General features: G+C 42.9%; 1 protein-coding gene across 1 annotated transcript in view; it reads left to right on the top strand.

Moving 5' to 3' along the window:
- Positions 1-10,614: 10,614 nt before the first annotated feature.
- Positions 10,615-15,668, top strand: part of LOC127439734 (uncharacterized) — a 6,066-nt gene continuing 1,012 nt past the window's right edge. The window contains exons 1-10 of the mRNA XM_051695978.1: positions 10,615-11,745; positions 11,904-12,115; positions 12,200-12,250; positions 12,440-12,522; positions 12,753-13,210; positions 13,482-13,794; positions 13,912-14,710; positions 14,812-15,039; positions 15,133-15,401; positions 15,484-15,668. The exon at positions 15,484-15,668 is cut by the window's right edge and continues 72 nt beyond it. Of these exons, the coding sequence (XP_051551938.1) occupies positions 11,210-11,745; positions 11,904-12,115; positions 12,200-12,250; positions 12,440-12,522; positions 12,753-13,210; positions 13,482-13,794; positions 13,912-14,710; positions 14,812-15,039; positions 15,133-15,401; positions 15,484-15,668 (3,134 nt within the window). The 5' untranslated portion in view covers positions 10,615-11,209. The remainder of the gene's footprint in view (positions 11,746-11,903; positions 12,116-12,199; positions 12,251-12,439; positions 12,523-12,752; positions 13,211-13,481; positions 13,795-13,911; positions 14,711-14,811; positions 15,040-15,132; positions 15,402-15,483) is intronic.

Raw genomic sequence — 15,668 nt, 5'->3', positions numbered from 1 at the left:
CACATTTTTCACAAAGAGATTGCGTATTTCAGCTAGTAACACTGGCGCTTCTTCGGGTGAAACCGTGGAAGACAGAACACCATTGAAACGGGGAGGCCGGTGTGCAAACTGTATCGCATAACCATGTTTGATCGTTTTTTGCATCCATTCAATCATATCAGTGATATAACAGGGATATTTCAAGTTTCAGCATCTGTTATTTGTAATAATAATAATAATAAAAAATATATAATTTGTATTTTTAAGGGGCCCTCAGTTTTAGGGGCCCTAAGCGGTTGCCTGTCTTTGCCTACTGCTAAGTCTGCCCCTGGTCTGACGAGTTTAATGGGCAGCTGCCTGGTTTCTTCTTCTTGTGTGTTACCAGAGACAGTTTAGCAGAGATGGAGCACTTCTATTAAAATGAATGGGAGAAATCGGAATGGCAAACAGGTGTAGAAAAGGAAGTCCTGCCTTACAGGTAAAAGAGCCAATCACCTTTCAGATACAGACATCGCCTGTCAGTCAACTCAAGAACACGCATGCCTATTAGCTGAACCCTGTGTACAGCTTTTTGATATTAGTATTAGCATTTTATTTACTATTGGAACAAGAGTGCTCTATCAACAAGCTGTCAACTTGTGTATTATGTTTTGATAAGCGTTTTATTCATAAATGCAATTTTCAGGTAACCTTTTCCAAAATTGTGTGATTACCTCTCTGTTGGTGTTGTTGGGCATGAAGAACAATACAAATAAAAATTAAAAATAAATCACAAAAACAAAATTATTACCAATGTACAACCAATGTTCTTGTGCACATATTCACTTAATGTTTTGAGCGTTATATGTAAACTTTAAACCACAGTGAAAGTAAATAAAAGTCCCTCTGTGCACGCGCTGCTGTAGTTGTCAAGCATGTGATCAGCCAATCAGATAACCTGTATTTACATGGACATTTATGGCTCATTAAATTTTACTGTAAAAATTGGACCCTTTACAATAAAACCTCCTCGGATCTGCATGAACTAGGTAAGTGACATGTTTTGCATTCAAAACGGTGAAAGTCGTCAGTAAGTGACGAGTTCAGTTTGCATCCATAACACCGTGTAACAAATTATAATTTTTTTGGTTCCTGGGTAGTAAGTGTTATTTCCTAATTGCTTATGCCTCAAAAAGTATAGAAAATTACTATTATTCCCCACACACTTTGCTTTTGTGACCAGGACAGTGATATTTTGAAATTTACCTTGCGCAGGGGCCATGCTGAAGTTCTAGCATCTAGCACCTTCCCCGGAAGGTGCTGATGCCACCACTGCACATCAAATTGGGCCTTATGAAACAATTTGTCAGAGCTCTAGATAAGGAGTCGGCAGCCTTCAAGTACCTTCAAGACTTCTTCCCTAAGCTGTTTGAGGCAAAGGTCAAAGCCGGTGTCTTCGTCGGACCACAGATAAAGATGATCCTAGAGTGCAATGAATTCCCCAAGAAGCTCACTAATAAGGAGAAAGCGGCTTGGAACAGCTTTGTCGCAGTGGTTTGGGGCAAGGCGAATTCAAGGAGAATTGGAAGCGTACTCGGAGGAGCAAGGTGAGAGGGGGTAAAATCTTTCCGTGGCTGCTCCTGCCACCGCCAACGGCAGCTCTCACTAGACCTGCGCCTCCCTCTCGATCCGTCAGCGTCACAGACAGCTCCAACTCGCACTGTCACCGTTACTTGCGCCTCTCTTGTGATCTTTAGTCCTGTTTTAAATATTTGTTAAGGGCTTATACGTTTCTTAATTTTTAAATAAGTGTTCTTTGTCTTTTAAAGGATTAAGTTGCAGTCCAAAGTGGTTCAGATGACTGCTGGTATCTGCCTTGTAGCAGCATGGTTCATCTAACAATCATCATCTATACAAGCTAAACAGGACTATATGCCAGCAAATTATAAAATCCTCCTATTGATTCAGCTCACTCATTTGATTGGCTATCGATAGTTGGCATGTTCTCTTTTTACTTAAATTCAATATTTCTTTATACATTTTTATACCAAATTCACAAAAAGAGAGTATTTAAGGAGATTTATTAAAGCAAGTGATGATGACATACAGCAAATCTTCTAAGCATATTATTTTCTACATATATTGCTTTTTGTGTTATTATTAGGGGAGATCACAGCATCTTGTAGACAAATAAAACAGGCTAAATAAATAGGGGTAGAGTGGCACACAAACAAACACAAAAAAACATGTCAGTGCTTTTGCAAACCACAAACACTTTGCAAACAAATACGTTTAATGTTTTATATGCTGTGATACACAATGACTGTTTTGTTTTTTTAAAAAGGAGTGAAAAACATTTTGTTACTGTCATAACAAAAGCTACATATTTTCACTATACAACACTGTAGATTTTAGACAAAGCCCGTCATATTGCACTGAGCATCTGTAACTGAATATGGAAACACCATAATGATTTTAATCCAAAACTTCTCAAATCTAGCCAATTAAATGTTAGATTTTGATAAAATATTATGTTATATTAACGTTCTGTACCTGTGTATCTTGTTACTAGATAGACTAGCATATGTCATGGGATACATACAGCCATACACCATATCAATATGCCAAAAGCAATAATACTTTCTCAACAAAACATTATTGGGAGTACAGAGAGAGAAAGAAAAAAAAGAAAAAAAACACACACACACACACACACACACACACACACACACACACCTATAAAATACAACAATTTATAGGGGTTACCATGGTTCGTCGGCAACAGGGGTTGGTTGCCACATAGTAATTTTCTGGTAATTTCATAACTATATGTTATGTTGATGATTTGTAAACCTGCCTGAGCAATAGTAGTTGGCCAAAATTTTTTTGGAGAGAGTGTGTTTGGGGTTGGTTGCCTTATTGATTTTGTGGTTGTTTGGCACATCAGTATTTCAGCTGAATTGGCTAGCACATCAGATATAAAAATAGTACATAATTCATTACCATCATGCAGTATTTATGTGTAAACTTAATATATCTAAAAATACACACACATACTGTATACACACACATGCCTTGTACATACAGTATATAATGTATGTATGTATATATTTAAACCATTATTAATGTGTTATTTAGCATATTGCACACATAATAAAAATTGAAAACACATCTTTTATTTATGGTTTTAATTTTATACATTTCAGTTTAACAATCCGTTGCGGCACAGCTCTCACACGCGATCTGTTGCGTCACAGCTCACATCTGTCTAACGTCCTTCGTGAACATCGTACTGACCTCAGGGCAGCTGAGAGGAGATGGTGGAAATCTAAAGATCCAGCAGATCTAGGTAAATGTTGGTCTCTGCTTGCAACTTTTTCAGATAACGCAAAAACCTCTTATTACCAGAACAAGATCAACAGCACCACAGACACTCGCAGCTTGTTTATAATATTCAACACACTTCTCTGCCCTCCCCCTCCACCACCTGACACATCACTGACAGCAGATGTCTTCGCCACATTTTTTACTAATAAGGTTACAACCATCATCAATACATTCTCAGCACCACACCTTGTCAAACACATGTCTCCTGTATGCAACTCTTCTGTCTCTATGTTCTCTCCTCTGACTGACACTGAGGTCTCTAAACTCCTCCTCTCAAACCACCCCACCACCTGTTCCCTTGACCACATTCCTTCTCACCTTTTCCAGGCCATTTCTCCGTCCATCCTACCTGCACTCACACACATAATTAACACATCTATACTTACAGGCACTTTTCCCACTACATATAAGCAGGCTCGAGTAACCCCGCTGCTGAAGAAACCTGCACTTAACCCCACACAAATAGAACACTACAGACCAGTCTCTCTCATCCCATTCATGGCAAAAACACTTGAAAGGGCAGTTTTCAATCAAATCTCTGCCTCTCTCTCACAGAACAAGCTGCTGGATGACAATCAGTCAGGCTTCAAAAGTGGACACTCCACCGAGACTGCCCTGCTGTCTGTCACCGAGTAGCTGAGACGGGCGAAAGCTGAATCCAGATCATCCGTCCTGTTTCTGCTGGAACATTCTGCAGCCTTTGACACAGTCAACCATCAGATCTTACTCTCTAACCTCTCCTCGCTGAGCATCACAGGAACTGTGCTTGACTGGTTTAACTCCCATCTCTCAGGTAGGTCCTTCAAGGTAGACTGGAGAGGTGAGGTATCCAAGCCACATCAGCTACTTACTGGGGTACCTCAGGGATCAGTGCTTGGGCCACTTCTCTTCTCTATATACACAACATCACTGGGACCCATCATTCAAGTACATGGTTTCTCTTACCACTGCTACGCTGATGACACGCAACTCTACTTGTCTTTCCAGCCCAACGACACCACAGTGACTGCTCGAATTTCTGCCTGCCTGGCAGACATCTCGGCCTGGATGAAGGAGCACCACCTGCAACTCAACCCAACCAAGACTGAACTCCTTGTCTTTCCAGCCAACCCTGCTGTTGAACACAACATCACCGTGCAGCTGGGTGCAACTACAGTAACGCCTTCCAAATCGGTCAGAAATCTAGGGGTAACCATCGACAACAGGCTGAATTTCACAGACCACATCTCAAAGACCGCAAGATCATGTAGATTTACACTCTACAACATCAGGAAGATAAGACCCTTCCTCTCTGAACATGCCACACATCTGCTTGTCCAGTCACTTGTCATAACTAGACTGGACTACTGTAATGCTCTCATTGCAGGCCACCCTGCATGTGCAATTAGACCCCTGCAAATGACCCAGAATGCAGCAGCACGTCTGGTCTTTAATGGACCAAAGAGAGCGCATGTTACACCACTCCTTGTCTCTCTCCACTGGCTGCCGGTTGATGCACATATCAAATTCAAGGCTCTGATGCTGGCATACAGAACAGTCACTGGGTCTGCTCCAGCATACCTAAAATCATTTATGCAGAGCTACGCACCCAATAGAAGCCTGCGGTCGGCTAAGGAATGTCGCCTTGTTGTACCAACACAAAGAGGCACCAAAACACTTTCCCGGACTTTCAGCTTCATCATACCACGTTGGTGGAACGACCTTCCCAACACCATCCGTGATGCTGACTCACTCTCTGTCTTCAAAAAACGACTAAAAACACATCTTTTCCATGAGCACTTAACCAGTCATTAAAAAAAATTCCTGTTGCAATTTATTCTGTTTTGAATACTATTCTGATGCTAGTGAAACTTTGTAATACGGCACTTTTCATACCACTGTCTCCTTAAGATGATTCGCTTATGTTTTCCTCTTTTGTAAGTCACTTTGGATAAAAGTGTCTGCCAAATGAATAAATGTAAATGTAATATTTTAACATCAAAATCTAACATTCAATTGGCTAAATCTGAGAAAAGTTTTGGATTAAAATCATTATGGTGTTTTCATATTCAGTTACAGAGGCTCGGTGCAATATGACGGGCTTTATCTAAATTCTACAGTGTTGTATAGTGAAAATATGTAGCTTTTGTTATGACAGTAACAAAATGTTTTTCACTCCTTTTTAAAAAAAAAAAAAAAAAAAACAGTTATTGTGTATCACAGCGTATAAAACATTAAACATATTTGTTTGCGGTTTGCAAAAGCACTGACATGTTTTTTTGTGTTTGTTTGTGTGCCACTCTACCCCTATTTATTTAGCCTGTTTTAATTGTCTATAAGATGCTGTGCTGATCTCCCCTAATAATAACACAAAAAGCAATATATGTAGAAAATAATATGCTTAGAAGATTTGCTGTATGTCATCATCACTTGCTTTAATAAATCTCCTTAAATACTCTCTTTTTGTGAATTTGGTATAAAAATGTATAAAGAAATATTGAATTTAAGTAAAAAGAGAACATGCCAACTATCAATAGCCAATCAAATGAGTGAGCTGAATCAATAGGAGGATTTTATAATTTGCTGGCATATAGTCCTGTTTAGCTTGTATAGATGATGACTGTTAGATGAACCATGCTGCTACAAGGCAGATACCAGCAGTCATCTGAACCACTTTGGACTGCAACTTAATCCTTTAAAAGACAAAGAACACTTATTTAAAAATTAAGAAACGTATAAGCCCTTAACAAATATTTAAAACAGGACTAAAGATCGCAAGAGAGGCGCAAGTAACGGTGACTGTGTGAGTTGGAGCTGTCTGTGACGCTGACGGATCGAGAGGGAGGCGCAGGTAACGAGTGAGAGCTGTGGCAGGTCGAGTGAGAGCCGAGTGAGAGCTGCCTGCGGCGGTGGCAGGTCTCTGCGGCAGCTCTCCCTGCCACGGAAAGATTTTACCCCTACTGAATCAGGATATACTGGACTTTGAACGCCGCTACCAAGGACAGTATAACGAGAACATGATGGGAGACTACATTTGGGGACTGATTCGTGAAAGTGATTTACAGTATAATCGTAAATCTCAAAATACTACTCCTAAATCTTTTGTAGTCATTTTTGTATTACTTTAATATAAACACGTTCATTTGGATATGTTGTTTTTTTCTGACTTTACGTGAACGAAAAGACACACATTCGCCCATTTCTCAATGGAAATAGGTACATTTCAAAATATCACTATCCTGGTCACAAAAGCAAAGTTTGCGGGGAATAATAGCCATTTTCTATACTTCTGAGGCATAAACAATTAGGAAATAACACTTACTACCCAGGAACAAAAACTGTGTTACATGATAATTGATGCATTTGTGGCTGAGGCATGGAGTATGAGGGGATGATTTAGTGTGTTGATCAGTTTTGGTCAACAACGTTGACATGTCACGCTATGCTGCATCTACTATTTTAAGCATTTTGCTGATTCTTTTATTATTATTATTCATGCAGTTTTTAAATGCCTTTTTTAGACAAGGCAATGATAATTTTCCATGCCGTTTCTGATGATCGATGAATACCGAAATCAGATTTATATAAATGCGGCCTACAGTCAACACAGTAACGTTTTTAGTGCATGAAAATTGTGTTTTTATTCTTGATTTGTGTTTGCTTTGTGCGTTTCAAGTGCAAAAGTTTGTAAGGTTTTTCAGCCAAACTGCAGCGAGAGAGATGCACAACAGTTACATTAATGGTGAGTACATCTCAATCGTTTTTACATAAATATATTATTCGTCAAAAATATGTTTGTACGTGACGCCATGCAGGAAGCAGAGGTGTGAGCGACGAGCTCTGCGCACTTTGCTAAATTTTTATAATTTATAAAATAATTATTTTCATGTTATAATTTGGTGAAATTTGATACACCCAGTTACACATTTGCTCTCTGAGGCAAAACATGGCAAAGATGTCAAAATCCTCGGGCTCTGGAGACATTAAAAGACACTTACGTGTTCAGGATGAAAGCCCCGACAGGCCTACAGACCGGGGACTCGATTTAGATAGCGCGGCTGGAGAGGAGATCCAGCGTCAGTTGTCCAACATGTCGGTGAAGTTGACGAAGGTTCTTGCTGACTTGGAGGATCTCGCTGTAATACGCGATTGATTACGGCGATGGAAATAAAATTCTCTGAGATAGTTACAAGAGTGACTGATGTTGAGAGACGAATCGATTTTCTGGAATTGACTCGACCATCCGGGGAACTGGGATGCCGGTTTCGTTTCTTTTTGTATTGGTTCCGCCTAGCAGCTGGAGCTTGTTCTATTGAATAACACTCCTTTGGAACACCTGTGGATAAATCTGTCCATTCTTTGTGCTTATTCCTCCTGCTGGCTGTAGTTTGTTTTGTTGATTATTTTTACGGGACACTGGAATGATTACGTCATCTGCTGAACTCATAACAGCCGGCTCACTGAATATTTGTTTGTCCGACCGAGGAAACTGAACGGTTTTATATCAGCTGGAATTTGTTTTGTGAAAGATCACACCTTTGAGACAGTTCAGTGAATGAATCTACACATCCTTTGTGTTCATTCTTCCTATTTGCTGGGGATTTTCTGTTATGTAATTTTGCCTCACAAATTTGTGAGGCAAAATTGAGCAATCCGATGGCAAAGTTGTCGTGGGGGCTCGTGGGCGTTCATGGACCTTTTGAGTTTAGAGGGACTGTCGCCGGTTGGCGCTTTCGTGCGCAGGGTTAATGCGCACGTTTTTCTTTTTTCTGTTTGTTTTGTTCGGGGGGGAAGTTTGGGGTTTGATTAATTTCACTAATGGGGAATGTGGTCTGTATGATTTTGTTTTTGACACACAATTTATTTTTTCTACTATATCAAAATGTCAAATGTTAATATAAGTGTACTATCTCTCTCCACATGGAATGTAAATGGGTTGGGGCACCCCATAAAAAGAAGGAAGGTTATTACTTTTCTTAAACGTAAGAAATATGATATAGTGTTTCTTCAAGAAAAACATCTCTCCCAGCAGGAAGCTGAAAAAATTGGGAAGATATGGGGGACGTGTTTTTTTTTAGTGCTGGCTCAAGTAAGAGCAAGGGAGTCATTATATTGATTAATAAACCTCTACAATTCAAATGTCTCAAACAGACTAAAGATAAATTAGGAAGAGTCATTATTGTGTTAGCTGAAATTCAAGGGCAAAGGTTGATTTTGGCTAATATTTACGCACCTAACGCTGACGATCAGGGCTTTTTTATAGATCTTGAAGGGATGTTGCAAGTCGCTGGCACCCCTCATGATATAATATTGGGAGGATACTTTAATAATTTTATGGACTCAGTCCTTGATCACAGTGAAGCAAAAGTGTGTAAACCCCCTAGAGCAACATTGACGCTTCACAGGATGTGTAAAAATCTTGGTCTTTCGGATATTTGGAGACTTTTGAACCCATCTGGTAGGGACTATACATTTTTTTTTTTTATATCCAAATCCCTCATTTCATCTGTTGTTGATTGCTCAATTGGAAATATCTTGGTCTCAGATCATGCCCTGGTGAGTTTAGAGGTGTTGCCACATACGGAGAAAAATAAATCATATAGTTGGCGCATATAATTAATGTATCCATTTTGCAAAATCCTGATTTTCAACAAATGTTTAAGGCTGAAATCAATGTTTATATGGATACCAACTGGTCCTCAGTTTCCTCTGTGGGCGTAGCTTGGGAGGCACTTAAGGTGGTTCTTAGACGTCGGATCATACAGTATGCCTCATTCATCAAAAAATCCAAAGCACAAGAACTTGTGGAGTTGGAAGGAAATATTAAAAGTGCCGTGGCAGAGCTGAAGCGCTGAATGTCGTCTGATGGCCTCAGAGAATTGACCCGATTGAAATACAGATATAATACTATTTTGTCGCAGAAAGTGGAGTTTTGGTTATTTAGGGCAAGACAGTCATACTTTGAGTCGGGGGATGCAGGAAAACTTTTGGCTAGATATAAAAAAGCAGAGATAGTCTTTTTCTACCATTCCCTCAGTGAAATCTGCTGGTGGTGATATATTTACCTCGGCCATTGATATTAATAATGCTTTTAAAGAATTCTATTTTGATCTCTATAGTTCCACGTCTTCGTCTACTGATGAAGATATTAGGAACTTTGTGGAACCATCTCTCTAAACTGATGACTGAGCAAAAAAATTCTCTTGATTTTGAGATAACCTTGGAGGAGCTTGATGAGGTAATTAAGGCCTTGCCTACAGGCAAGGCTCCGGGGCCTGACGGCTATTCCTCTGAGTTTTTCAAATCTTATGCTACAGAACTGGCTCCACTTTTGTTAGAAGTTCATACTGAATCATTAAAGAACGGAAAGCTTCCTCCAACCATGACGCAAGCCCGGATCAGTCCAATTCTTAAAAAAGACAAAGATCCAAGCGAGTGTAAAAGTTACCGCCCAATTTCCCTGATCCAGTTAGATGTAAAATTTTTGTCCAAAATTCTGGCTAATCGATTCAGTTATGACATCACTTATACATATAGATAGGCAGGTTATTTTGAGGAGTTGGAAGTCGGATGGAGCACCCTCGTTCCCGGAGTGGTGCGCGGAGATGGGGTGAGAGATATAGTGGGGGTTTAATGTTTAAAGTATTTGATCAAATATATATATGTTGTTGTATTTTTTTTGTTAATTTATGAATCAATAAAAATGTTAATAACAAAAAAATTTTTTGGAAGAGTTGTATACTCAGCAATAAACCAGTGTGGCGCTGTTGAGCGAGGTCACCCTCACGGGCAGAGGTTGCGCTCTAGCGGCGGTATTGCTCGCATACATACATGGGATCCAGCATTTTTCTCTTAATACATACAGTAGATCAAAAGATTTCAGTAAATTCATAATCAAAATATGGAGCGCTTCACGAATTTGCGTGTCATCCTTGCGCCAAGCAGAAACCAATCTTCGGGTGAATGTTGCGATTTGTTTCAGAGGATCCCGCGTCCTGATTGGTCAAAAGACGAATTGTTTCACCGCGTACCGCCCAGATCCCTTTCTGCCCATTGGACGGCTGACGAACTGTTTCTGCGGCGCGCGTGTCACCCATTGGCCGAGGGGGCGCGCGTGTCACCCATTGGCCGAGGGGGCGCGCGTGTCACCCATTGGCCGAGGGGGCGCGCGTGTCACCCATTGGCCGAGGGGGCGCGCGTGTCACCCATTGGCCGAGGGGGCGCGCGTGTCACCCATTGGCCGAGGGGGCGCGCGTCTCTCCCGTTGGTCGATGGGGCGCGCGTCTCTCCCATTGGCCGATGGGTGGCCGTGGGGATCACGTAAGTAAACAAATGTCATCCCTTTCTGTCTTGTCTTTAAAAGATGCTTAGTATAAGCGTTTCAAATATGTGTAATGCATGCAGAGGCGGCGGGAGAAGTAATGGGGGTAATACTGACCCGTTCGTAAAGTTGAGAGGATGTTTAGATTAGATTTCAGTATAAAAAGTATTGTTTCATTCATGATTTGTATCGACGCCAGTAAATGCACTTAATTTTTTTTATTTCTCTTTGAAATGTGTAATACATGCAGAATGCTGATCCGTTTTTTTATTTTTTTTTTTATTTTTTTTTTTATTACCCTTTACTATCTTTGTCAGTTTTCTGCCGCGAATAATCAACAAACGATTAAAAGAAAACGAAATTCGTTTAAAAACAATTTTAACAACAACAAAAACCCAACAAAAGAGTCCTTTCTTGATTTCAGAAATTCTGATGGATCTGCCAAATATTTCTTTTGTGTATGCCAATTAATAATGTATATTTTCCATAAATACTTCTTTTGTGTATGTGTTTTTCAGTGCATTGTTTCTCATAACAACAGGTGCATTGCTTTACTGTTGCAGAATGAAAAGCAAACCCAACCTACGTGCGGAGGCTGGAGAACTGGTGCTGAGGGCATCTAAGGGGGCAGCCACTGTGGAGAAAGTCCATCTTTCTCAGGTGTCAAAAAGAGTGCCCTTTGTGCCTAAAGACCCTGAGGCTGTGCTGGGGGAGGCCAAGCTCAAGGTTATCCAAGGTGGAGGGGATCCCCTTGATGACCTGCTGCTGGCAAGTCAAAGTGCCGTGCAGTTTGGTCAGTACAGGGGGAAAACCTTCAAGTGGATGCTAGAGAATGACCTTGGTTACTCCCTCATGGTCTTGTCTGGGCATCAGCGGGAGCGGGAGGCTGGCAGACTGGACAGAGGTGCCCTCATGGCCAACAAGGATGCCTTTCTACAGTATGCCTGCGCATTCAAGGAGGTTGCAGAAGCCATCAAAGTGCGCAGGCAGAGAGAGGGCACGTTACCTGGCTGTGAGGGTGACTGTCTGGTGGGCTTTGGGGTCCACAAGAAGAGCACCTACAAGGAGCTCTATGAGGCTAAGGACAGGGAGAGGAAAAGGTAATATATATGTTTATGCTTGCTTGTTAATTGTATGCTGTTTTGTATTTATTTTGTCATCATCATCATCATCATCATCATCATCATCATCATCATCATCATCATCATCGTTATCATCGTTTGTTTTATTTCATTGTATGTATATGTTTCCTATGCAGCTACTTGAGGTTCATCAGGAGCCAGGACACCAGCGCAGGCAGCAAGATGGATGCCCTAAAGAAATACATCCTGCAGAGGGACCAGCAGAACATTAGGGCTCAAGGTAGAAAAAAGGCATCTTCTGCATCCCAGCCTGTTGTCCCGCACCCTTCCCGTACGGCTTCTCCTCCTCCCACCCAAAGCTCACATTCCCAGCCAGCCACAGCACACGGTGAGTTTATAGATCTATTCCTGGCGTAATTCTATGCACGTTCTGATGTAAATATGAATAAGGTTATCAATTTTCTGCCCTCAGAGCCAACAGATGATGATCTGCTGGCTTCAGCCATGGAGGTGGAGACACAGGGTGAGTGTTTTCTTTTGTGTGGTGAAAAAATGACTCCATGCCCAGCTGACCGTATATGATTACAAATACATTTACTAACATCATATTGTATTGTGTAACCATAACCATCTTCAAACTGAAAATTATTAAAATTACGATACTTATTACAAAATAATTAAGTATAAAGTTAAAAGGATGTGTTATTCACAGTACTTCCACCACCTTCAAAGCCGATCCACTCACCATGCTTGAAGCAGAGGGCCACTGAAAGGCTGATGTCAGTGGATTCTGAGGTACAGTTTTCACACCACAAGTGTGTTGGTATGTCTCATCAGTAAATATTCAAAAATGTACATTCACATTTTTTTTTTTTTAACATATCAATCTATACGTGTGTGTATGTGTGTGTATATATATATATATATATATATATATATATATATATATATATATATATATATATACACACACACACACACACACATACACACACACATACATATATATTTTTGTGTGTGTCTAGGTTGTTCTCCCCGAGGCCTGGAAGCGCTCCCTTCCAAAAGAACAGCATGAGTGGATTGGCCGCACCCTCTTCCGACACAAGGGTGGAAAGGCAGTGCTAACTGATAACCTGCAGATGTGGTGGTACCCTCCCCAGCCACGTCTGCAGTATCATCAGCCTCCAGCATCGCCGGACATGTTCTTCACCTGGCCGCTGTGTTTGTGGATGCCCTACAGGATGTGGTCCTATAAGCTGATCTGCAGCTTGCCAAACTGCAGACGGTCCGGTCAGCGTTTCACATCTTGCGGGCTCTACAAGACAGTGAGGCGGGTGCTGAATTTACACGGCTGGTATCTTCTGGCAACAGAATACCTGGAGTGTCAGCGCTGCCATAAGAAGATGGCTGCGTGGTCCTATGAAATCCTGGACCAGCTGGACCCGGCTCACCGCAGGATGTTCCCAGCTATCCTCACTTACCGGTGAGTCATGAAAAAATTTCTTATTATAGGCACATATGCATAGGCAGGTGCAATTAAGTACTGAAATGTTATACCGTTAACTAGGCTGGTATTGTAACAATATCATGTAAATTATTCAAATAACACTTTTGTTCAATTCGGGATGGGTAAAGGCCCCCCCCCCCCCACCAGAGAAACAGCACACCTTTCTCTCTGCTCTGGGGAAAAAAAAGTAACACTTTAAATGAACTTTAACAAACTCTGACTTGTTTTTTTCTGTGTGTTTTAACAGGTTCTCTTGTGATATGCATGTGGCAAAGCTGATGAGGGAGCGCACTCTCGGTAACAGCGCCTCTATGCTATATCACAAACTATGTGAACAGCATAGCGAGGACTGGATGGAGAGGTCCCTGCAATACCTCTCTGTGTGCGACCGGTTACAGGGCACGCGGCCCATCACACCTCCACCACCCATGCCGCCGGTACCGACCGCCAAGTGGCTCCTCTATGTCCACGCGGAGGATGTCCGGTCCCGGTATGGTGAGCTCAAAGCCAGGGTCACCTCTGTCTTTGGGTCCATCCTGAAGATGGACTCCACAAAAAAGGTAACGTATTAAATCACAGATCATTTTAAATACACATAACCCTACATATGCATTTGATCCTTAGTACATGTAAGGCATGTTTGGAGCTCGTTGAATTGTTGCGTTTTCCAACACTAGGTGGCCAAAAAACTGGCGGGAGCTGCAGCTGGGACCGCAGCCTGGATCACCAATGTGGGCAATGAGCACGGACAGGTCCTCATGTCTGCGCTCACCTCACATGAGGGTCAGGGACTGCTGCCCATGACCACAGGCCTGGTGAACAGGTACAAGGCGGCTGGAGTCCCTCCCCCCGCGCTCCTTTATGTGGACCGAGACTGCTGCTCTTCTGTGGGCACATCCAGAGCAGGTGCCATGTTCAGCGGCTGGAGTGATCTGGTGATACGTCTAGATGTGTGGCACTTCATGCGGCGCTTCGCCGCAGGTCTGCACACTGACAGCCACCCGCTCTACGGTCTGTTCATGGCAAAGCTCTCTTCCTGCATTTTCGTCTGGGATGAGGGAGATGTGGCCCTGCTGAGGGAGGCCAAAAGGAGGGAGCTGGAGCAACGGCAGGGCATCACGGGCCTCACAGATGAGCTGCTTACCAGCAGGCTCACCTCCAGACAGCTGGCACAGCACTGTCGCCGCTGCACACGTGGCATTGAGGCGACAGAGCAGCTAATTGGAGAGATGCTGGAGGCCTTCAAGGACGCCAGGGAAACCATGGGCATCCCCTTGGTGGACAAGGAGAGGATGGACGTCATTTGGGATACCCAAAAGCGCCATCTTCCTTGCATCCAGGACCCCCCTGGAGTGCAGCTGTACACCCAGACAGGAAGTATTACAAAGGGAGGGCTCACACTTCCCGTCTACCGCTGCGCCCGGGGGTCCACTTCCCTGGAGTCCTTCCACAACCACCTCAACCGCTTCATACCGGGTAAGATCCCACCTCAGGGTGTGTTTTCGTGATTATTCGTTTCATGCTTTTGGTAATTCTACATTTAGTTATTTAATGGTTCCTTCTTTTCTTTTAATCAGGAACGAGCGCTAACCTGGAAAATTTCCAGGCTTATCTGCTTGAGGGTTTGGAGCGGTGGAACGAGGACCGTGCCGCCGCCGCCGCCGCCGCCGCCACCATCAGGGATGAGGCCCCATCATCGCTGCGCTGCTACAGTGCCTCGCTCCAGCACAGCCTCAATGAGCTCAGTCAGCGTCTTCTTGGCAACTGTCTTGTACAAGACTACTCCAAGCCAAGACAGTACACAGGTATGCGTCTATAATGCCACGCTTTTTTGTTTTCTTTGTAACGCACAGACGTCTGTGTCAAACCTTGTTTTCTATTTAATTTTGTTTTGTCAGGCGAGCTCATCGGGGTGGAGTACCTGTGCTCGCAGCAGTCCTGGGAGTTCAGGGAGAACTTTGGGCGGGACCCAGATGCCCCAGACGGAGTCCCAGACAACTTGGTGGAGGAAGAAGATGAGGGATTTGTGGACGAGGACGAGGACGAGGAGCAGGACCACACCATCTCTCCGCTTTCTTTGATGTCCACCAAGGAAGCAATCCGCTTGTCTCGGGATGTACCGTCACCCTCTCAGTCCTCCCAGGACCTGCAGGCGCCCCAAGAAGAGGTATGCGTGCAAGCTTCCTTTACCGTGCCATCGCTTGGAGGACATTTTCATCCATACTAACTGATCCTCTTTCTGGGTGTAGGTGTGCAGAGGACCAGACGGCACTCCAGGGTTTGATCGAGTGGTGGAGCTGGCCAGGTACCTCGTCGAGCTCAGGGAAAAGCCTTGCGTCTCAGATAGGGAAGCCGCTGAAATTGTCCGGCTGTGGGACAGACTGCCGGACAGTGACAAGCAGGGGGTTTCCTATCCGCCGAGGCACAAGGACAG

Source organism: Myxocyprinus asiaticus, chromosome 4 (assembly GCF_019703515.2).
Source record: "Myxocyprinus asiaticus isolate MX2 ecotype Aquarium Trade chromosome 4, UBuf_Myxa_2, whole genome shotgun sequence".
Taxonomy (NCBI): Eukaryota; Metazoa; Chordata; class Actinopteri; order Cypriniformes; family Catostomidae; genus Myxocyprinus; species Myxocyprinus asiaticus.
This window is presented reverse-complemented; position numbering and strand designations above follow the sequence as displayed.